Source organism: Corythoichthys intestinalis, chromosome 9 (genome assembly GCF_030265065.1).
Source record: "Corythoichthys intestinalis isolate RoL2023-P3 chromosome 9, ASM3026506v1, whole genome shotgun sequence".
Taxonomy (NCBI): domain Eukaryota; kingdom Metazoa; phylum Chordata; class Actinopteri; order Syngnathiformes; family Syngnathidae; genus Corythoichthys; species Corythoichthys intestinalis.
This window is the reverse complement of record NC_080403.1, coordinates 23196041-23221306: the sequence shown is the minus strand read 5'-3', so window position 1 is coordinate 23221306 and position 25266 is coordinate 23196041. Positions and strand designations below refer to the sequence as shown.

General features: G+C 36.8%; 1 protein-coding gene across 1 annotated transcript in view; it reads right to left on the bottom strand.

The window, feature by feature from the left end:
* Positions 1-18789, bottom strand: part of LOC130921939 (neurexophilin-4) — a 123772-nt gene extending 104983 nt beyond the window's left edge. The window contains exon 1 of the mRNA XM_057846322.1: positions 18436-18789. Within this exon, the coding sequence (XP_057702305.1) occupies positions 18436-18489 (54 nt within the window). The 5' untranslated portion in view covers positions 18490-18789. The remainder of the gene's footprint in view (positions 1-18435) is intronic.
* Positions 18790-25266: the final 6477 nt, after the last annotated feature.

Sequence of the window (25266 nt, the reverse complement as noted above, 5' to 3'; positions counted from 1 at the left end):
CTAAAATGCGTGCTAACTACTCATACGACATTGTGAACTTATGACAGAAACTATTGCAAACTTTCGTCTCATTCTCGTCTCCTTAGACGACAACTGGCATCCATCGTGTTATGTTTTAGTCTCCGAAGACAAGTTTTTAGCTCGTCATCGTGACGTCATCGTCAGGAAAAATTTGTTCGTTGACGAAATATTTTCGATATCGTCATCGTTGATGAAAACCACACTGCTTGTGAGTGCAGTTATTTGTCATAACTCTGACGTCAGTTACCCACAAGCATAAACACTGATTCTGACAAAAGGGCATATGATAATAATTATTATATCACGAGGTAGACGATAAAATACTGTAGGATAAATAAGAATGTTGGCCACTCCCAGGAAATACTGGCTTTTTTTTCCCCCTTTGAAAATGTTTTTCTCCATGATTACACATCTGGAAACTAAGTGGTTACCATTGATGGCGATAGACAGGCTGGTAGCGAATGAACATGCATTGTTTCACTGCCAACCCTTTCAATTCCAATGGATTGGACGTCTACTAGTGACAAACTAATTTACAATTCATAGCAGAAGGATGAAAAGAGCAACATGACTGGACAGCTATCCTCGTCAATGGCACTAAAAGAGTTAATATATATGGATATTATGGTAATTTAAGACATAATGAACAGTCACTGGCAGCTTTCCCAGTTCAAATGAATTGTAAGCTATTGCTGTCAATGGCAGCCACTTTATTGTAATGAGTAGAGGATTTCAGTTATTCCGGGTTCACTGTATTGCGATTCGACTTCCTTATCCGAGCCAATCATCAGCGCCATGCAGTGCTAAAGCTGGCGGTCCTACAGAGACCCACTATTGGAAGCTGGGACAGAGTGTCCAACTGGGCCAACCTCATGGGGCCAGAGCAACAGCTGCAGATACCTTCTCCAGAACTGAAGGCTGTCTGCTATGTTCTGATGTGGAGTCCAGAACCAGACTGTGAGAGAAGGACCAGCCAAGGTGCCTCTCTAGCGGGCAACAATTATTTTGGGTTAAAAAATTGAATTATTCTAGTGAATTTAATAAACTAAAATTATAATATAGATTTTTTTAAAAAAAGTATTTTTAGTGCAACAGAGATTGTAAATGTGTCTTTGCTGCAGGATTTTTTTTTTTTTTAATTTAATGAAAATTGAGCATATCCCATTTTGTTCATCTCCAGCAAAATTCTCTTTGAAGAGGCACTGCAGTGCACCATTATCTTTTTTGGGGCCGATTTATGATGAAAGGAAATGCCCCGCAAAAATTACAAAAGCAAGCAGTGTTAATGTTTGTAATTAATGTCTGTCTGTTGAAATAAGTAACACAAGGCTGCCGTTATGTTCTCTTAAACTATCTTCTTTAAAAAGTAACGCAAAAACCTAATTTTATTCAGTGTGCAAAACACTTGCAACACAGTGTTTTGTATTGAGCAGCACGCTGTAATTCGCTGCACCGTTTTACATTAATTTGTATAAAACCGGGACGAGAGGGAGTGGGTGTATTCAAACCGTCATCCTCACAGAATTTCCATATTCTCCTTTCCAAAATAAAAAGTCCCAAGAAAAATAAACTTCTGCCAACATTATTTGCCTTTGTATGAAATCCCACCAACTGGAATTCACAAGCAAGTCAATCCGCGGCAAAACAAGACGACTCAGACAGCTGGAGGCGCGTCTGAAACTAAACAGGAAAAAAAATATAACTTCTCTTTTTAACCACTCTTTTTCCTGACAAAATCCTGTTTATTCTTTGGCTGTCTACCTTGTGTTATTTACACAGCTTTTACCGTTAAGAATAAGTAAATTGAAGGAGGGATGAAAAGAGTGGATGGATGAGTGGATAAAAAGATAAAAAATAGGATGCACAGTTTGACCGACTCAGGTGCATTTGTTTATACAGTACATATAATGTTATTTTTGCATGAACTTAATGAATTTAACTTTTTTCAAAGCAAGTGAATGCGACACATAAAATGTGAACCCTGTACTATAACCCTTTCAGGGATAGCGGTCATTACATTGGGCGTCTATTGAAAAGTTTTCATTATCTTAAATCATTCACTGCCAGCTAGGTTCAAAAAGTACATGTTGTAGTAGTTAGTAAAAGAGGGAAGTTGATATGAAAAGAACAATTACTGACGTCAATAGACGTCCAATCCATTTTAACTGGGTGCAGGGGTGAAAATGGCTAGAATTTCTTGCCGGAACTAACTGACATTAAGATTACACAGAACCAGAATTTTTTTTTACTTTTTATTTTTTGAGGGGGAGGGTCAAACCTCCTAAAACCACTGAAATGCAGAGAAAACTGCTTTTACATTAGGCTACTGCATTACACATAGTGTCACAAGACAAACACGAGAAACTGATTTTTATTCAACCTACTTAACTACTAAAAAATAGGATGTACATTAAAATTGAAGATAATGGAAACATTTTTTTTTTTTTTTTACATAATATAGAAGTCTATGTATAGATATAAGTAACATACATTAACAAAAATAAGTGCAAATGACTTACATTATGCACACTGAACTGGAATATACTGTATTTGGAAGATCACGCAAACAATGACTTTTTAAATGATAAGGAAATAAATAAGTAGCCTTACATAAATGAACAAAAATACAAAATCCACATTGACATGGATGTTCTGAACCTCCCCATCAGAGCAAATAAATTAAAACAAAATAAATAAGCCTCTTCAGCTCTTTCCTTTCTCTTAAAGATCTAATCAATTTTTTGTGTTGCATTGTCCTTTTTAATGCATGAATTCAACAACCTTGTTCTTTTTTTGCTGATCCAGAAACATGTGCATTTGAAACAATCAGAGCTGACCATCTATGCTGATTAAGGTTGTAGCTATCGATTATTTAGGTAATCGATTAATCTATAAATTAATTTGAATAATTGGATTACGAACATTTAATGCGTTGCAGGATACATTTTAGGATATGTAAAACAAATAAACAAGTGTTTATTCTTGCAATACCATTTATTTTGGCTTGCTAAGATTACACTTTCAAAAGACCATTAAATGCGAATCCAAAATAAAATTCCCGAGTGTTTTGTCAAACTATGTAGATTGCACTTTCATTCCACAAGAGCAATAAATGTATTTGAAAATAAATTAAAATACCTGAGCTTATATAGTGTATAAGTACAACATAAGCACAATTGGCTAACTTGCACAGCAAAAGTCCAGTAGCTTTAATGTGATAAAATTGTAATGTTTTTTTTTTCAAATCAGCAAAACTAAATGCAACACTTTCTAAACAAACCATTACAATGTCAATCTAATTAAACAAATACTCAAAGCAGCAAAATTTGATGCAAAGCTTTTTGTAATTGAATTACTCAAATTAATTGATTAATCGTTGCCGCAGTAATGCTGATCACATGTCAGTATGTCAGTCAATTGAACAGACAACTGAGTCCCGGGTGACTTGCCGCACGCATGCACTCACCGACGCGATTCGTCGGACTCCGATAAACTGCAGCTGGGGAGAGCTCAGTGGATAAAATAAATAATAAATATCGGTTAAAAAGGCTTACACTACACATGCAATTTATTATGCTTGTTTTTAACACTTGTATTCATCTTGGAGAGGAGATGCCTGCATGGCAACCTGGCAGGTTTTTTTTTTTTTTTTTTTTAATTAACTATAGAGTTTTGACAGTTGCCGTCATATTTTCGTTCAACCCCGTTCCGGCCCACTTTCACCCCTGAATGGGAGTGGCTGGAAGCGATCATTCAATCACTTCTAGCCCCTCCCAGTTAAAATGTGTTGGACGGCTTTTGCCGTTATTGGCAGCCAAAGAGTATAGCTACAGTATGTTAGGTCACAAGCCATTTATAATATTAAAGAAAAAAAAAATCCAAGTGCAAAATAGACAAAGGCCAGACTTATTTGAATTTATTTCCATGCAATGTCAATTATAAAAAATTTAAATATGTTTTTAATTTAGATTTAGATTTTTTATTACTCATGCTTTTTATTTGCGTTTTAAAAAAAATATTCTTTCTTCATTACTATTTAAATAACTTTTTTCCAAACTGGATCATACAATTAATTAATTTAGTCATTTATTTAAATACATATATATATATATATATATATATATATATATATATATATATATATATATATATATATATAAATAAAATTCCCAGAGTAGAACACACACGCATGTGAATCTGTCTTTATAATTCTTTGTTTGAATTCATTAAAATATATTTTAATTTTATTTTGATTTTTTTATGTATATTATTTCATTAAAAATAATATTTTCATTACTGATGGAATTTTAAATTTACATTTTTTAAAAACATTTTTTCTCTAGCATTAAAATTATTATTATTATTTTTTTGTTTTTGTTTTTTTTCCCCCCAAAATGGATTGTTCAATTAATTATTACTTTTTAAAATATGTTTTGTACTATAATTGGATGCCAAATGGGGTGCGTAAAATATTGTCCCCGTGGGCTGTAAGTGGCCCCTGGACCGCAAGTTCGAGACACCTGTCCCATGTGAATGTAACAAAAACATTTGAGAAAAAAATAAATCATAATTCGTGCATGCGTGTAAGTGATTTATTCGTGGATTTTTATGAGGGGAAATGAGTTTCATGCTTTCTCGTTAAAAAGAAATAACGTCTATTGCTGCTAATGGCACTGAATCATGATCATTCACTGCTAGCAGTACCAATTCCTCCTAAAGTGCAACTGTATGTACAGCCTGGACTTAAGACACTCTTTTGCATTAATAATAACAAATAAAATGCTGTTATTACGCTGATCGCTCACTACAACAACATACAGAGGAAACTCAATGGATTGAATGAATGTGTATGACCTTCTGAATGTGATGGAAAATAGAAAACCTTCATTTTAATTAAATGTGGCAGGGCGCTGCGTCATATTGTGTTTGAATGTAAGCCGACCGAAAGAGAGAGAAGGGAGAAAAGAAAGAGGGCTTCAGCTGTAAATGGTAGGATAAAAATGCAACAGTTTTCAATGCAGGTAAGGCAGGGGCTTTTGTGTATTGAAGAAAAATATTTTCTGGATGATGTCATTATGCCATTTCCTTGGCAAATTGAAGCAAAGGGCTATGCTGCACCACAATGAAAACAGAGGACAGCTTTATATTCTTGATAATGTACAGATATCAGTACTGGTGAACGTTCTCAGGATTGTAAAGTGACATGTTGGAAACTGAAAAACACTCGTTCCCCCTTTTGAACAACCCTAATTTTCACACTATAAGCCGCTACTCAGCCCCCCGCCCCATTCTGAACCCTACGTCGTATAGTCGAGGTACAGGTAGTCCCCGGGGGGTGGATATCCCTGCGCCGTTTACCGTTTCTCTGCCTTTTGAAATGTTAACTGGTGTTCACTTCCGCTTCCCAATATGAAAGCAATGCTCGAAACCAACAGAAAGCAGCGCTGGCATGACGTCAAACAAGTCAGAGTGTAACATAGGAAAGCGGACCGCACTTATACGGTAGTATAATGTAATACCAGATATACATAGCAATTACTGTATTGATCAACCGTTTAGAGTAATTAGACCTAATTAATGATAAAATTAAAGGACAAACAATTTCCTTTGCCGCCTCAACACAACATCGACAACAGAAAAATGTCATCGCATGACTTTCCGACATTTGAATTTAAATAATTTTTCACATAAGACTTAATCTTTGAGCCAGCCGGGGTTTAATTACCGTATTTTTCGGACTATAAATCACAGTTTTTTTCATAGTTTAGCTGGGGTGCGACTTATACTCTGAAGCGATTTATGTGTGAAATTATTAACACATTATTATATCATTTCACATGGTATTTTGGTGTTTTGGAGTGGCACTGATGGTTTGGTAAACTTGTTAGCATGTTCTTTATGCTACAGTATAGTTATCTGAATAACTTTTAATAGCTATGTTAACATACAGGCCACGTTCGCATTTTGTTTTTCATGCATCATGTAACATTATCATACTGTACACTTATTCAGCATGTTGGTCTTTATTTTATTTTTATTTTAAATTGCCTTTCAAGATGACGTATATGTTCTATGTGTTGGATTTTCTCACGTAAATTTCCCCCCAAAATGCGACTTATACTCCGGTGCGACTTATAGACCAAAAAATACGGTAGTCGATGGAGTTAATTTCAACCACCATTGACTCGCACTAGCTTGGCCACTCTGGAGCCCTGAAACTAACAGATAACTGACAAACTGCATGAAATTTGTTGAAATGAACTCCACCGACTAATTAAACCCCATTAACTCTAACATTTTGCCTAATGTAAAAAATTCTGACTTTCGGGTAAGGGTTTATGGTTAACAGCATATCAGTGCCAATGTAAAACAATGCAAATTGACTGCACAATTATCAACAACACACAAATGAATTGCACAGTGCAATAAACACAAAGGTGGGGGCGGGTGCAGACACAGATATGATGTAAACAATGCTTGCCAACTTGGAGCAATGACCACCCGTTATTGCAACGGCAAAGCTACGAAACAGCCACGCATGTAGGGGATCGAACCTATGGCTGGAACCCTCCAGCATTAAGGGAAAATACTCAAGTTCATTCATGGACGTACACAGATCAACTATCCCTTGCACATCTGAACGGGTGGCTACACTGGGCTCGAATGTGCACCCGCGCTGGCAGCCTGGCACACACTTTCCCAGTCCCAAAACTCTTAGCGCATGTGACTTGAAACCAAAACAGGAAGTAACTGTGCGTGGTTACCATGGAAACGAACACGTAGCGGGAACCTTTCCAGCAATTCCTGTTTAAAATGCTCTTTGTACATGACGACAATATCCTTCATTCTACATTCATAATGAGGCAATAACAAAATAGTAACGCACAGACACTAAGGAAACTAACTTTAATCAGATTACTGGTTTGGAAAAGTGAACGCGTTAAATTACTTGTTACTGAAAGTAATCAGATTACAGTAACGTGTTACTCAGTCATGCGTTAGTGACAATACTAGTCGTAACCCGGGGACTACCTGTATATTGATTTTTACAGGCTAATGAGCTACATATCATTTGCTGTATAGATCCCATAATACAATGTGGACACCTGCGGCTTATAGACCCCACTCACCAACGTCACAAAATGACGTGTCGCTGTATCCGGCCGCCATATTGTCCGTCAGTGTTTATCCATATTCTCAAAGGTTTCAATTTGTCGTGCAATTTATAGTGCAATTCATGGAAGCCCCGGTGCTTTCAGACGCTGTAAACTCATTGGATGCGTTGCATAAAAGGCGTTATGTGGAAAAGCTTCAGTCTATCCATTCGCCAGATCCATATTTGATGCCTAAATCGATATTTTTCGACCCGCTGTCTTCGCCGTCTCTGCCTGACATCTGCTACCCTGATATCTACAACTATCTTTACAACTATCTTGTCCACAGAAACTCAGCCCATTCTCACGAAACTTTGAAAAACTTTAAGAGCAGCACTCTAAGCAACATTACCCCGTGTGACCCTTTACTTCCAATTTTCTAAAATGGCGACATTCATTCATTCATTCAATCAATTAAAAAAAAAAAAGTTGACTGCCATGGCCGACGCTTCAAGGATAGGAGGATATTGGACTATTTCTTCAATAAAATATGCAACAACTGTGTCTGCCTCATTTGCAAAGAGACAGTCGCTGTTTTCAAAGAGTTCGATGTGACGCGACATTACCAAACAAGACACGCTGACATGTACAACATTACAGAGAAGATAGGCAGCGAGAAATTATAGCAACTTGAAGCTAGTTTAATTTCACAGCAGCAGTATTTCGCAAAAGCCCGAGTGTCGAAAGAGAATGCCACAAAGTCGAGATTGTTGAAATTATGAATTAAAAAAAATAATAATAAAGCAAATGTGACACACAGAAGGGCTTGCTAAAATTTGTTTAAATATATTGTTCTACGTAAATCAGCCAAGGTAGCCCCCACATTTTTACCACACCAAATCTGGACCCCTTTGCAAAAGGTTTGGACACCCCTGTTTAACTGATGATCTGGAGACGAGGCCAGCTTCTTTCACTTGGTACCAGCTAAATATTATTCAAAAAATAATGATGGCGGAATAATAAACATCTTGAATTTGAAACTGTATGTTGTGGGCGATTAGCCTCGCAATGATCTTAATTGTGGTTGTCAGCCCCAAACCCTCTAAAAATATATTAAATGCATCTTACCAGATATAAAATGACTACTACATAATCTGTGGTGATCGTTTGGTGCCCAGTTTTCTCGTCGAATTGCAGCAGTCCATCTCGCTCTCCTCTTCGGGTCTCTCGGAATACGGTAGAACTTCAAGTCTCTCCGTCTATCTTCACTGTTACTGCAACCGACCGCCACACACGCCTTCACCATTTTGATTATTAATGTTTACGAGCAGAAAAACACTCCATAATAGGAGGAATTTACGTAGCCGCAATGTGTAAACACGACGAGCTGACGGACAATATGGCGCGGAGGAGTGGTTGTGACGTCATGTGAGTGGGGTCTGTAGTCCAGTGCAGGAAGACTTCAACTGATTGCAATGGGATTGACATGATGATTGTAAAAAAATGTAATACATAGTATAGTAATACATAGTACACTAACCTACATCTGCAGTCTCTCTTTTAGTACTGGAGTTTTTCCACAGAAAATGAACACGGCCAAAGTCATTCCACTTTATAAATCAGGTGATAGCAAATTATATTCCAATTATCGCCTGCTGTCTTTATTGTGCCAGATCTCAAAAGTACTGGAGAAACTGTCTTGAATGTCTCGATTGTCTTGATGAAGGCCTGTACGGCTGAAACATGTCGGCATTTTTTAATTTGTACAAAGCCATGATTGAATAAAGGCTTTTATTTTTTTTCTTCTTTAGTGCCTTGGTTTTTTGAATTGTCACTTTTTTGATCCCCACACCAAAGAGCACCAGAAGTTTACTTTGTACACCCAGCAGCACTCCATGCACCTCATTTATACTGGAGAAACTGTTTGAAAAGAGACTTAAAATTTCCCTGGAAAAATTCAGTATTTTGTCGGACAGCCAGTATGGGTTCAGAGAACAAAGATCAACTGCACTTGCATTGCTTGACCTAACTGAAGAAATATCTAGCTGTATTGATAAAAGTAACCATGTAGTTGGTGTTTTTGTGGATTTAACAAGGCATTCGATACAATTAACCATGATATATTACTTGTGAAAATGGAAAGATACGGGTTTAGAGGAAATGTTCTGGAATGGTTAAAAAGTTACACGGGAAATAGCAAACAGTACGTACAGATCGGTGATTACAGATCATCATTATTGGACATTGCAGTTGGAGTACCACAGGGCTCTGTATTGGGTCCAAAACTCTTTATCAATTACCTATGTATGACATCCCAAAAATTAAAATTTTTACTCTTTGCAGATGACACCAACATCCTATGCTCAGGAAAAAATTTAAAGAATCTGATGCATGAGGTAATGACTGAATTAACATACAGTATCTGAATCACTGGTTCAGGCAAAACAAATTATCAATAAATATGGAAAAAAATTAATGTATTTTATTTGGAAATAAATAATCACAAATAAAGAATATAAAAAGTCACAAATAAAGAATATAAAAACAAAACTGGCAAAGAGTGTTGGACTTCTGAACAAACTGAAATCCTTTTTAAATTATAAAGCACGCCATATCTTGTTCTCTTCATTAGTAATGCCATACATCAGCTACTGTGTGGAGGTTTGGGGCAATACATATCCCAGCAATTTACAGTCACTTGTGGTACTCTTTAAAAAAAGGCAATAAGAATAGTGCACAAGGCTAAAAACCTTGAACATACAAATACACTGTTCTTGGAATCCAAGCAGTTAAAATTCCTGGATTTAGTCAAATTCAAAACGGCCGTAATCATGTTTAAGGCACGGAAAAACGCATGACATGGAAATATACAAGTTTTGTTTTCAAATAGACAAAGAGGGTATAATCTGAGAGGGGAGTTGAACTTCAAAAAGCAATATCACCGTTCAACAAAAAAGAGCTTTTGTCCTTCAATTTGTGGTGTGGACTTGCGGAACAAACTTACTGAGGACCTAAAGAAAAGCGTTAATTTGAGCGTGTTTAAGAGAAAATACAAAAATCTTGTTTTCTGTAATTATAGAAATGAATCATAGTACAGGGTATTTATGCTGAGAAAATGTTTAGTGATGCCAACCATTGTTCTTTAGGCATTATAGACCTGTTGTGAATTGTATTTGTTTTGTCTGATTCATGCTGATGAATATGTAGTGGACAAAGGGGTAGGATTCATATAAGTTTTTTTTTACTTCTTCCTACTCCTTTTCGAGTCTTATGTTTTGTTTGTATTCTTGGATATCCATAATGTGATGCATGTTTTCGAAATAATTTCAGTCAAATGAAATCAAATCCAATCAAATCAGCTTACTAGTATATATGAACATGTTTTTACTCCTCAAATTTGGCGTGTGGACCTGATAGTTAGGTGCACCTTATTGTCCAGAAATTACAGTAATTTGTAGTTGTTTCTGTTTGCAGATGAAAAAGGTAGCTTACTTTATGCCTTCAGTTTTATGTCCCTTCTATCTTTAATTAGCAACCATTTTTGTTGCACTTTTAGCCATGTCCAAACTGAGTTTGGTGCATTCAGGTACACTTTCTATGTGGAGTTGAATGTGTGTGGGTTTTTTTACATCTTAAAGGATGAATTGCTCTGGTATTTATCAGTTGTACTGGAATGCTTTCATCAACAAATTGTACAATCAAAGTTCATTGATTTTGTAATAAGGGATTTTTCTTTTAGTAATGTTATGTTGGAAAATTGTTATTCTAAAAAGTGTTATATTTGAGAGAACCATACTCCAGTGGCGCCATTCAGGCGATTGATTCTTTAACAATGGATTATACATCTAGCACCGTCAATGGTAGCCATTAAGTTAACTGAGTTCCCTGCAAGCAGAGGCGTCGCGTCCCATTAGGCAAACCAGGCAGTTGCCTAGGGCCCCCAGCCAGCAGGGGCCCCCAGATTTAGCACACGCAGCTTTACTGCACTGTCGCAGCGACAAGTGTGGGGAGTGTTTCAATACCATGGAATCATTTGGCAGATTATCTAACGATTCTGATATCAATCCCCATCAGCACTAACCATGCCATGAAGATTATACATGTTTAAGAAAGTCCAATCAGCTATTAATATCACATGATTGTTTGAAGAGTGAGTATTCTCTGGAAAGTCCTTGCCAAGTTGTTTATGTTGATTTTCACAGGCCACCTCATTATTCATGTGACTACTTAAACAAATGGTGATTTTTCCCAAAAAGTCTATTAATGGGTCTATTGTATTCCTTGTCGAATACTCTATAAGAAAAATATAACATATATGAATCTAAAATAATCATAAACTATTTTCTTAGCAAATGTAATACTCATTTTGGTCGGTAGTCCACCAATCAGTGGTTTTTCCAGAATAATTTGAATTTGGTGGGTCGTAGAGCCAATCTGACTACTGATTTCACACAAAGGTATATACCTCCACATCCGATGGTATTTTTGTGTTTCTACTCTTTCTTCTATTGCTCCAAATCCAACTGTCCCCCTTACTTGCACACGCTCAAAGGGCCCCATGTTGCTTGTTGCTGGGGCCCCCGGGGACCCTTGCTACGCCTCTGCCTGCAAGGGTTATTTATTTATTAATTATATTTTGCTCAGGAAAACTATAATTGATGCCTTTTGGGAAATTCTTATTGTAACGGTCATAATTATTTTGTATTACATTGAGCAAAAATAATGAGTGTTTGAGGCTAGCCAGTTTATGACGACAATAGAATGAAATTATGGGTTATTATAGGTTTTACTTTTGGGAGGCGACCACAAGATTTTAAGTGTTCCCTTTTGGCCATCCTTCTGAGCAAAAATTCTTGCATGGCAACTACTTACTGTATACCACTATCGAGAAAAGTTTGTGTTTTTAATGTTTGGTTCAAATAGAACATATTTTATTCACAGTTTAAAGACATAACATGATATTGTTGAGTAGTAGTGATTACTGAAACATATACCTGTTGTGTGTCGTCCTAATCAGTGTGTAAAGTGTAATCTGTTCTAAAACCATGATAAAAAAAAAGTCACAATGGTGGTTGCCCCTTATTGGTCAATACCACAATTTCTAATACTAACACAGAAAGGTAGAAGTGATTGGAAGCTTTCAACTGTGAGGCAAATTTGCAAACCATAATGCTGGAATATCTGAAACTACATCGTACACATTATTTACAGTAAGTATTTTTTTTAAATGAATTAAATCCATATTTTCATTAAAATACCATCCATCACTTTTCTGTCAATGAGTGCTGATTACCTGACAGACACTTTCTGTATTGCGGCATTATACATGATTAGAATCTACGGTATGTCAACTTCCCTCCTTAATTAAACTGCCATCTCCTTAATGCTGACGGGAGCAAAAGCCTGATGTGAAATTGTTTTTAAAAAGCAATGGGAATGTCAAACATGGACGTAGGGGAGAAGAAACAAATGAAACACACGGGAACCTTCCAAAGTGGAAATTAAATGACAAATTTGAACAATTATCACGATTGAAAAATGTGAATTTCCTGTCACACAAAAATATCTCTTTCACTTTTAAATGAATTTACATTTTCCCCCCTTATTTGGCTGTAAATACTGTTTGTCATTTTGTCTGGAACAAAATTTCATACATTTTTTTCTATTTTGAGCTTAAGGAAGGGCTTTTGATGTGTGGGCTCAATTCGGACTGATAGCGGTCGTAAATGTGATTGCTTCTGTCGACATGATTCCGCAGATTACATATCAAATCTCAGGGCCGAATGAGCATATACTGTCATTTACACAGATTACATAGCGCTGGTGGAAAGTGGGCCATTAGATAGCACTCACGGATGGACAGAAAGACCCCCGCTAAGAGAGGAAGAAGAAAAAAAAGACAACCACCTGCTTTAATCCCAGGTGAGCAAACATGTTATTGTACAATAAACCCTAAGCGTGAGGAATCTTTTTTTGTTTTGTTTTGTTTTTTCCCTTCTTTTTTTTTAATAGCCTGTGACACTTGGCGACACCATTCAATATGAGGCAAATAGTGGATGTATAAACTCTACACACCACGATTAAAATCCCTGCTTGCCTTCCTGAGGAGTTTTACATTTCATGCAATTTTGGGAGGGATTTTCATATCTCAAAATAATACCGGAAAATTTTTAAAAATGATAAATAGTGAAGTTTATATTGAGAAAAAAACAACAATAACAACAGCTGCCATTTGGTGGAGGGGTATACAGTGTACACTATACGGCACAGGTGTCAAAGTCAAGGTCTGGGGGCCAGATCCGGCTCGCGTGATCATTTTGTGTGGCCCGCCAAAGTAAATCATGTGCGCCGACTTCATGTGTCTCGCTACAATAAAATTTCAATTAACAATTTCTGTCGTCATTTGCTCAAAATAAATAAATAAATAAAAATAAAATAAAGAAATAAAATAAAATAAAATAAACATTTGTCATTCATACCAATTAAATACATTTGTTTTTATTTCTTAATTAAAAATTAAATAATATAAATGAATAAAAATTAAATTGAATATTTGCCCTAATTAAAAACAAAAATGACTTTTTAAATTAACCCCTTCAGACCTAAGCATGCTGCTGAAGGACATGACGCATTCGAGTGTCTAAACCAATAAATACACTGAATTTAGTAGCTATTGCCACTTCTGGGGGATGATTGAATGAAACTTTATCCATGGTAATCAAATCATGAGGTTTGGCACACCCTCTTTGCTATTTTTGGCTCTTTAAAAATGGCTGACCAAACGCAACTTCAAAAAGGACAACGTAAAGTTCTTACTTTCTCATTAAAAACACATTAACATTAACACTAAAAATAACCAAAAAATTTCACTTTGTTCTGGTGTTTGACTTGAGTAAAAATCAGGGATCAGCGCAGATTTTTTTTTTTATGGCCAGCAGGAAAAAATGCGGGTCTGAAGGGGTTAAAAAAATTACTTTTTTGTCAAGTATAATTTTAATTTTTAAAAAGTACTCGTTTTCCTTTTTTTGTTTTTTTAGTTAAAAAATGTGAATGATAAATAAAAACATTGTTTACTTTTCCTTTTGTTATTTTTTAAAATTTAAATAAAAAATAAAATCCAAAATGAATTTATAAAAATAACACTAACCATTTAAAAAAAAATTTTTTTTTCATTTTCACTCATTCATTCATCAATTTTCCGAGCCGCTTATCCACACTAGGGTCGCAGGATGCTGGAGCTTACCCCAGCTAACTATGGGCAGTAGCTTTTTTTCTATTAAAGACGTAGATATGACAGGATTTGTTATTAAGAGGGTCAAAAAAGAGGATTTAAAAGCCAACAAAGTCTCAAAACAATTCATCTACTACTAAAATAGTCGAATAATGAAACCATAAGTATGACGTGTTTGTCACCTCTGCTGTACAGTACAGGTACTGTATACAAAAAAATACTGTACTGTGTATACAAACAACCAAATTAAAATCAGTCACATGTTGTAATATGCCTGTAGGTATAGATTCACCTACCAGTTGTTTTATAAGGAATAGGAAAAGGAGGATGGAGGGATTAGTGGGTTTTGTCAGGTTGAGATGGCGGCTAATGCTATTGTTTCATGCGGGACTGCCGAAACGGCAAAGGAGCTTTTCAAACATCTTTGCCACTTTGCATCGAGCTGTTCGAGGAGATACGATTTTAAAAAGTACGGGGTGGGAAAGCTGTTTAGTTGGCTGCAGGATGCTTTAAATTTAAACTTTACAACAAACTTGCCTGGGTGAGAAAAAAACAAAATATACTGTAATAACTATGAAAGCAACACAATATCGGAGCACAGTGGTGCCCTCAAAATACCAGTTTAATTCATTCCGTGACCACGCTCATATCTCAGATCTTCGCCACTGATATGAAATATTCTAAAATTAAGAGGACGCTACCTACCGTTTACAATATGTAATGGGAGGAGCCACTCCAATTCAAAAGAATTGTACTTGGCTGTTGCTTACATATCCACCCTCCCTCTTTCAACTTTTCACTTTATAATCCTTGCATAAAAAGTAGAACCCCTCTAAGGAGTGAACTTGTCATATTTGTCGACCATAATCACAACACAAAATTGGGTTGGGGAGCAAAGAAATCCTGTGGCCCCTGTAGCCAGTTTTAATGCGTAGCATGAAAATTGGTAGACATGCCCATCATGGGTAGAGCAATAAAAGGTTTTTAAGATGCCATGCCTAAAAAAGACCCACAAGACATACGAGGCCTGACATTTTACTCCACAATGATATTTTTACAATCATTTTGAGACATCCAATTTTTTTTATACCGTGTATCACAAAAGTGATTTTCACCCCTCGCATTTCTGCAGATATTTAAGTATACCTTTTCATGGGACAGCACTGACAAAATGATACTTTGACACAATGAAAAGTAGTCTGTGTGCAGCTTATAATATAGAGTTAATTTATTTATAGCCATTAATATATAAACCCCTGGCAGCAAAAGTGAGTACACCCCTTTGAAAAAACCTACATCCCTAAATGTTCAAATTGAGTACTGCTTGTCCTTTTCCCTCCAAAATGTCATGTGACTCGCTACAGGAGTGCTGTCAGCATTGCTGCAGGGATTGAAGAGGTGGAGGATCAGCCTGTTAGTGCTCAGACCATGTGCCGCACTCTACATCAAATTGGTGTGTATGGCTGTCACCCCAGGAGGAAGCTTCTTCTGAAGACGGTACACAAGAAAGCCTGCAAACAGTTTGCTGGAGACATGTCAACAAAGCACATGGATCACTGTAACCATGTCCTATGGTCTGATGAGATGGGCGGGCTTTCTGCCCACAGACTACTTTTCATTATGCCAAAGTGTCATTTTGTTAGTTTTGTCCCATGAAAAGGTATACTAAAATATCTGCAGAAATGCGAGGGGTGTACTCACTTTTGTGATACACTGTATTGCTAGCAAATATGAACAGGTAAGCAACACAAGATGAAGAATTTGAGTGGGGACCTCTATTGCTTGGTAGCTTTCAACTCCCTTGAGTGTTCGGAAAATGTAGTCTCTATCGAATGATGATTCGATTCAATGAAAATATCACTGAATATGGCCAGCACAAGATGCTTAAAATACTGCCTACATTGTTTTGCACTTCTCATCTTTAACACTAGAGGGAGCTAGTCATTTAAACAGAGCCTCTCCAATAGCTCAGGGGTCAAAACCTGACACTATGTTGAAAACAATGAAGAAACTGTGTTGAATTTCAGTATTTTTATCTTACATAAACAAATGGACGTTTAAAAAAAAAAAATCTAATATATCTTGGTTGTGCCCTGCAATTGCCTGGCAATCGATTCAGGGTGTACCACGCCTACTCCTCATAGTTAGCTGGGATTGGCTCCAGCACCCCCGTGACCCTCGTGAGGATAAACGGCTTGGAAAATGAATGAATGAATGGATGAATGGATATCTTGGTTGAGATTTTCTTGACTTTTTTTTTACTGTTGTTGGATATTTTCTTTTTGTTCTGCAAAGTCAGTAATGTAAATCAATACAGTATAAGAAGAGGGAAGATAGGTCTGATAACAGGGCGATATGGAAGTAAACAAGCAATGTTAGAAATGTGTAGATGGGAACCCAGTATTACGACAAATCATCTGTAAGTATTAATAAGACGAGTTACGTTTTTGCTATCTGATCGTTAATCCTGTCACCAACAATATTATTTACCCATTTTTGGTCAATTTTTTGCCATCGTGTGTATTGGTAAAATTGGATTATTCACCATTAAACATGCAAGGAACTTAACTACACAAGGGTGTGATGAATTTTACGTTTGGAACTGCTTGGGAACTGCTTGATAGGAGCCACTTGAGGGAAATATAAAGATGCCTTTAGTCTGAATCATAATGAATTTACGGAAGCCAACATATTAAACATTAATAAATAAATCCGGTAACAATGCCGACAACTTTCATTTTGAAAGTCTTTTGTGTTGCATTCAAACGCAGTCATCAATACTTGCTCTGTAAGTGCTTGGAATTCTTGAGTCGTAAATCAAATCATCCATAATGGAAGAAAAGGATGCACCAAAGTGGGCAAAATCCCTCCACTACATAACTACACTACCCCAAATGTCTACATTCTAACTATAGCCTCAAAGGCCCATTGATGATACGCGGGCACACACATATATTTAACCTCACATTATCAGCACCAGAGCCAAACTAAACTCCACTTGAGCAGCGGTGATGCGGAGATAATAAAACAAGCCAGCGGCGCGTTCAACTTCAGAAGCAGAAAAAAAAAATGAAAGGAAGTTGCTGCCAGCACAAATAGATGAATAGATAAGGCGGGTGCGCACTGCTATTCACGACAACACTTGGGGTGTCCGCACAGCAAAGACATTAACTTATAGAAAAATACAAAAATATAACTTTTACTGATGCCAAATTCACAAAAGATTGATAAGAGAAATGATAAGCTGCAATAAGTACAGTAGCTCATAAAGTTGCTGTAATGCAAAACCATGTTTTAAATAATCGGAAGCTGATGTATTTTTTTTAAACACTATTGGAGAAAAGTTAGCAGATTTTCATGTCATTTAACTTACATGTGGAGCAAAATATTTTACATTTATGACTGTATAGCCATTGCAGTAACATACAATTGAGTATACTGTACAGTAACTTAAATTGATCAATTTATGTCACTAGGGGTGAAAATGATTAATTTCATTACAATACTACTGTATATCAATTCTTTGTAAAACAATACTATTGCTGATATTACAAAGTCTGCCACGATTCGATACATGCTCACGTGATGGATTTAATATGTTATGCACAGATTTAACACAATCACCCAAAAAAAAGCAATTTTGATGTTTTTGACAATTTTGATGTTGAAACCTTTCAGGTATTGTAAACCAGTATATAAACCAGTTTTTAAATAAACTAATTAATATCTAAAATTTGATATTAATATTAAACTATATATATATTTTTTGTTTTGATCCTTTTTGATTGCGCTGCACAAATTGATCCATATAACTGTTAAAACCCTGTATAAGTGTTTGATTTTAAAAAGTACATCCTAAACACAAAGTGCAATTCTTATGTTTTTGCAGAGCAATACATAAAAAAGATTAGTAAACAGAGTGAAGAAACAGAGCCAAATAAATGATGGTATAATAACTTGTATTAAACTGATTTTAAGCAATTATTTGCTGATATTTTGATGACTATCAAACAGGATGTTGTAAATCAAGCCACGTGCGCTTTTACGCACAACCCACATGCGCATTTGGACCAATTTCTTAACGCTCACCTTACGCAGGATCCACTGGCAGAGGACGAGCGTGGTCCATCCGAGCACCTGCATGTCACCTTCCGTTCACAGACGCAACTTAAGGTCTCCTCTTTTGCGCATGCAAGAAGCGGAAAAAGATGATGAGGCGGTGGCAGACGACTCCGGGCAATCCCTAGCGCGGGTGCCAAGTTCGCTCAAAGTTGTGGCTGCTCCTCCGCGCGCGACACCGGACCACAAGTTGGCTGTCTCGCCGCTCCTCTCTGCGTCACACGCAACATCCGCGCTGGACGTGGTGCGCCAAGTGGTGCGCGCAGAGGTCCGCTATCTTTGGAATGTTTGGCAATGAGCGTGCGGTGCGCGCTTCCAAGGCGGGGGTTGTGGGTGAGTGGCTGTTGGAAGGAGGAGAAGGCGATACTGTACATCCTTTCTCTCCTCCTCCCTCTCTACCTGCGTGCGTCACCACCAAAATGCCTTATATGGTATTAAAACAACAAAATCATTATTAATGAAAAGAAAGAAAATAAATCAACCCATTGGCTGCCATTGACGGCGATAGATGTCCAAAACATTTGAACTGGTAGGGCTGGCAGCGATCGAATGATCTATCTAGTCTGTAGCAGTCAAAGGCAGTGAGCAAGTTGATTACATGTTTCAATTAAAGGTCCTAAGAAATTGTGTCCTCATGTGATTTTTTTAAAATGAGTGACTGCACTAACGTAATTTATTTTACCAAAACCAATTTAGCACTCAAATCTGGCTGTCTTTCTTAGTTGTCCATACAAAACAATGCATCGGGGAAAGCCCACTTTTTTCAGCAATTCTGGTTGTGACATCATAACCAGAATTGATGATGCATAACTTTCATTTAAAATACTGCACACAAGTTGAATAGTCAAATGTTTTAAAAAGTTAGAAAATTCAAATTCAAAATGAATGTTGCCTTCAAGTGCTCTGGGAAAGATGATGCTTACTTATTGCGTATTAATAACTACGAATGCGTCCTGTTCATGTACAGTGGTACCTTGACATATTGCTTAGACACACGATCTTTTTGACATCCGACGTAAAATTTGACTCGCCATTTGTTTTTACATCCGACGACATGCTCGAATTTCGACGATTTATGACAGCGCCGCAGTTTCTTTGTTTTCCCGCAAGGCGGACGCACAGCGGATTTTCTTGTGAGAGAAATCAACATGGGTTCCAAGAATGTTAGTGCAGGTGGGGAAAAAAGGAAAAAGGTGAGGCTTACCATTGAAATGAAGATGGAAATGATAGAAAAATATGAGCGTGGTGTGCCATTCATGAACTGGCTCGACAATACCGCCAGAGAATGTCTACGATCTCGACGGTGCTCCTCTGAACTCCGTTTGCCAGTCTTTATAAGTTAAGATGACAATTAATATTGTGGTAACATCGCCAAAAAATCGCCAGCTTTGTCGGGTTTTTCATCATTTATTTCAGAACTTGTGCAACACAACATGCCTACTGTCTGGGCAGTTGAAAAAAGTGGAAGGAAAATGTCCTCTCTCACTCTGTCAACTCAGCCACACGGTGCATTCAGGTACACCGCGCAAAACACATCCGCCACATTAGAACCCGATTTGTTACATTATTACAGTTATTATTATTATTACTATTACTATTATTATATTATTCTTATGATTTTTATTCATAATTTATGTGTTTTGCTCTGTGTACTTGCTATTTGCAATCGTACCAGCAGCATTTCTTAAGGATTTAGTGTAGGTTTTCGGGCTGTGGAACGAATTAATCGAATTATAATGTATTCTTATGGGAAAATCCTGCTCGACTTATGACCATTTCGAATTACAAAAAAGGTCCTGGAACAAATTAACTTCCTATGTAGAGGTACCATTAACTTCCTATGTAGAGGTACCACTATACTTTACTTTAGGTATTGTATTTACTTTAAAAAGCATGCCAGACATGAACTTCATTTTGGTTTGTTACATGGGCAAAACTGTTTTAGACCTATTAATTCCTCTACTACAACAAAAAAAAGTATGCATCAAAATGCAAACAGTAAGGTATTTTTCTTAGTTTTCAATAAATTAGCATTAATTAATTCATCAAAATTATTGTAAACACTTGAAGAATAAAATAAATGTGTACACTATGTTAGTGGTCCCCAACCTTTTTTCACCAGGGACCAGTGGGATGTGGGGCTTTTTTTCACGGACCAGCAATGTGTGGCAGAAAATCCCAACAAATATAGAATAACACAACGGTGCTAAAAACGTACATTAAATGCTGGGAAAATGCAACTCACCATACGCTGAATCAACCTGTTTTGACAGCGGCCTCTCCTGAAATTTGATGGAAAATATCCTTGGTCACAGGCATAATGAGCTCTTCTTAAGTCATGAAAGGTTTCTTGGCTTTAGCAATGCGGTTCACCACAAAGTATGATGCTCTCAGTGCATTTGCTTTTGTTGTTCAATTTGCTAGCTTTTAGCCACAAATTATGCAGAATGGACTTGGTTGTAGGCTCCTCTTCTGGCTCAGCAGGTGGCCTTTTCCTCGTAAAAAAGCTGTCTAAAGACCTCGCCGCCCGCAGCACACATCCAACCGCAGCTAACGTTACTGTTTGCATTGACTGACGCTGGACTGCTATAGGTGTGGAAACACCTCAGTAATGGCAGCCAATCACTAGAGGGCAACGTAAACAAATCTTTACTCAAATTAGTCAAGAGGCACAGGCCAGATTGCATTCGTTAATAAATTATTTGTTATTTTTCTGTGGCCCGGTAGCAAATGGGCCACGGTACCCATCCCCGGCCTGGTGGTTGTGGATCACTTCACTACGTTATTATGCAGGCGTCAAAACAAGAGGCAAATTGATGATAAATCTTTTATTTATTTATTTTTTTAATAGGCTCTTACCATTCTCAACTCCTTGTTCGTATTTCACCATTTTGAAATGTATAAGGTTGTCTCATCTCAGAATCTCAGTTATCAAAATAAATTAATAAATTAGAGAATTAGAAAATACAACTTACAAGGGACGTTCACTTGCGATTTTCGACTCGACAAATGGCATTTAACATAATTATGACACCATATGAAGGCAGCATAAAAAAAACTGATATTATTAAGTAGTGATTCTTTTACACACCACTAAAGGAAGCCTGTGTACAACTAGTGTGACTCACAGGACAATCACAGGTAAGTTTCAGTATATCAAAACAGCTTCAGTCAGATCCTATTCATACTATAATTCACCTGGAATCCCCCTGTCCAAATTTATTCAGAGACTATTGGCCCATTTACATAGTGACTAGGGTTGTTCCGATCATGTTTTTTTGCTCCCGATCCGATCCCGATCGTTTTAGTTTGAGTATCTGCCGATCCCGATATTTCCCGATCCGATTGCTTTTTTTTTGCTCCCCATTCAATTCCAATCATTCCCGATAATTTTTCCCGATCATATACATTTTGGCAATGAATTAAGAAAAAAATGAATAAAACTCGGACGAATATATACATTCAACATACAGTACATGAGTTCTGTATTTGTTTATTATGACAATAAATCCTCAAGATTGGATTTACATTATTAACATTCTTTCTGTGAGAGGGATCCACCGATAGACTTGTGACTTTGTATATTGTGACTAAATATTGCCATCTAGTGTATTTATTGAGCTCTCAGTAAATGATACTGAAGGCCATGCCCAAATGCATGATGGGAAGTGGAACCATGACTGTTTGTAGTGCTACCAATTGATATATCTTCTCTGCGTTGGGAAGTAACATAAGGTATTGAGAAAACGATCAATTGCTACCTTGCTTCCCATGATATATCTAATCAAAGGGAGAGGGATTGTAAGGCTTTAGCAAATTAAAATAAGGCTCCAAAGGCTGCCAAAATTCACTCTACTCATTTTACGCTGCCTTTTAGCTCTCTATATAGGCAGTACAGCGCCATTACAGATGGAGCGCGACAATGCGTGAGTGGGTTGTGCAGCGCATGCATTAATTGCATTAAATATTTTAACGTGATACATTTTTTAAACAATTAATTACCGCCGTTTTTGGGATAAATTTGATAACCCTACCTAAACCCTAAACTAAAGACTCTGGATAAGTGTAACATATTATGTCTGTAACGTTAAATACCATTAGAAAACGATTAATTAAAAAATATATATATATTAAAAAAAGGCATGGCCGATATTTTTTTTGCCGATTCCGATACTTTGAAAATGACATGATTGGCATCCCGATCGATCGGGACATCTCTAATAGTGATGCTGCGATATCAAAACGCAACGATTGTGCTGCAGAGAGGTCATTCTGCAATGCCTTTGCATGGTGAAGGCGAAGACGCGAACTTTTGATCCCGGAAAGTGGAACGATTCGATTGCGGGGATTGCTCCGCAACCATATGAATGGAACACTCTCGCTCCGATGATGTCAGCACCCACACACACACGCCACTTTGGGCATGCGCAGTCGCTGCTAGTAAACATTCAAAACAGCAAACAGCGTGGAATGTCAGCTTTATTGTTTTCATAATTTTTTTTAATTCAAATATATTTTATGTTCGCGTTTTTGTGCCTTTTGAAGCAAAAGAAAAAAACGTGGATGCCACTGTTTTGAGTGGGCAGATATGTTGTCTTCTGAGCTGAGGAGATTGTTGTCAAGGAAGTGCATCATTGGCTGTCGCCTTGCAAAACTGCACTGCCCTCTCGGGCCTGACATGAGTACTACGTCGTTTTCACACGGAATTGTGACATCGTTCGAATGGAAACGGAACCAAGACGGAACCATGTAAATGCAAACATGAAAGTAAACAGCCACTGTGAATCACACGGTCATCAAAGTTGGTAGGAAGGTGCATCTTGGCCAAGGGAAGAACAACTGGTACGTAATTGCTAATGGTAAATGCTAAATGGAGAGTACATACATAATTTGATTACCTTAAAATCAGTGACATTGTGACAGAAATCGCACGCAAATAATTGTTTGCCACGACCACCAGACGTAACCGGTCTTGATTTGCAAAAATGAGTATGTTTTGAAACAGTCAGCCTCAAAAATTGTAATATACTTGTTTATGATGCCTTGTATTTATGCATTTTGCAGAGCATAAGCAAACCTGCCAATTGTGTCAGTGCTTTTTAGCACGTGTTAGTTATGTCATCTAATTCACAGGCGTCTGGGCAGTACAGCGTTGCCTGTGTGGCCATTCTGCTGCGTTCGAGGAGGTACGACTGAGTGTACAGGTACGATAGTTCATAATAAATAGGTTTCTTCAAACTAAGAGCATATATGAACTTGATTTTTTTCCTCTTTCTTTAAATCGATTTCTTGAAACATTAAGGATTAAATCACATTCAAAATATGTTTCCAACAAACAAAATGAGTCAAATGGTAAATTTGGTAGAAGCATAGCCATAATCTTAGCGGGAATAAAAATTAATAAGGCTGGGGGTGAAAAAGTTACATTTATACTCAATTATAATCCTTCAAACAACTAGAGAACAAATTTGTCAAAAAGTTGAAACCAAGGTGAAAAAATGTTAACCATCTGCTAAGCACCTGCATGTTGTGAAGCTTATTATATTGCACTCATATTTCAAATCTTGACAAGTGACACATATACGCTCGAACAATTCATAATTTTGAAAAAAATCAAATAACTGTATCTACTGTACTGTATTTCTGTAAATGAATCGACATTGTTTCTACAAAATTGTATCACAAATCTTTTTATTGTTATTATCATCATTTTTTTTTTAACCTAATACATCCAGATGTGTAGTTCAATCTTTATATTTCACAGCAGGTATCAATGTATTATCAGTGTTCTCAGTCTGTGAAAGTGATGGCGTTAATCGAAGTGCTGAGTGCTTATGTGTGACTAAAAGTAAACAGTATGGCACAAGTGTGTGTGTGCGTGTATGTGTGTTTGTGCAGAGTGTAACACATTACTGCCTCCCTGTGAACCAAATTGTCACTGCACACACTTCAATGAAGACAAGATAACTCGTCATTGCTTATTGTACATACTGTGTGGATTCACAAAGTAGAGACAAGTTGGGCTTAGTTCAGAATTTCAACAATTGGGATTTCAAGTTTCGTGTGTCCTACAGTTGAATGTCTAGGAAAACTATTGAGTTTGAATGAGATTGGCTCTTCAGAAATATGCTCTATAGGACAGACAAGACCTTTATCATATACATCCCAGCGAAAAGAATCTTGTTAAATAAATTGACAAACAGAATTTCCTTTTTCTCAGAATAACGCCAAGAAATTGCTACCTGACATGTGGGCAGACAAAATCTCAATGCTGGTACTATTTTAACCAATCAAATGCGAGCATCACAGATTGCCTGCCCTTCCTCGTAACATTATTAATATTCATTGTCATATGCATGCTATGTATTTTGACTGTTATCATGATGCGTTGTTTGTTTTTTCTCAATGTTGTTGTATAATACTTTCCTGCCTTTTATTTATCATGAAATATATCGTGGTTGTAAAGCACTTTGTGGACATTTCAGGTTTTCGTAAAGGGCTATAGAAATAAATGTGATTTTTTTTTTTTTTTTTTTTTTATGCATTGAAAAAAAAAAGTCAATTTTCTTTTTGCAGAATACTTTACTCTCTAAAAGGGAACCTCGGATTCAAAGACTCTAATAAGCCACAGTTGTTCTCTTTTACTAAAATAACTTATTAGAAACACACAAAATATTGCCATTGATTTAAAAATCTATAATACTTAGTAGATGTTTTGACCTACAGAGGACGCCATGTTTAATGCACGCAATGGAGCCTCGGGGTGCTGACGTAGTTTGTCACTCACTACACTACTTCTTT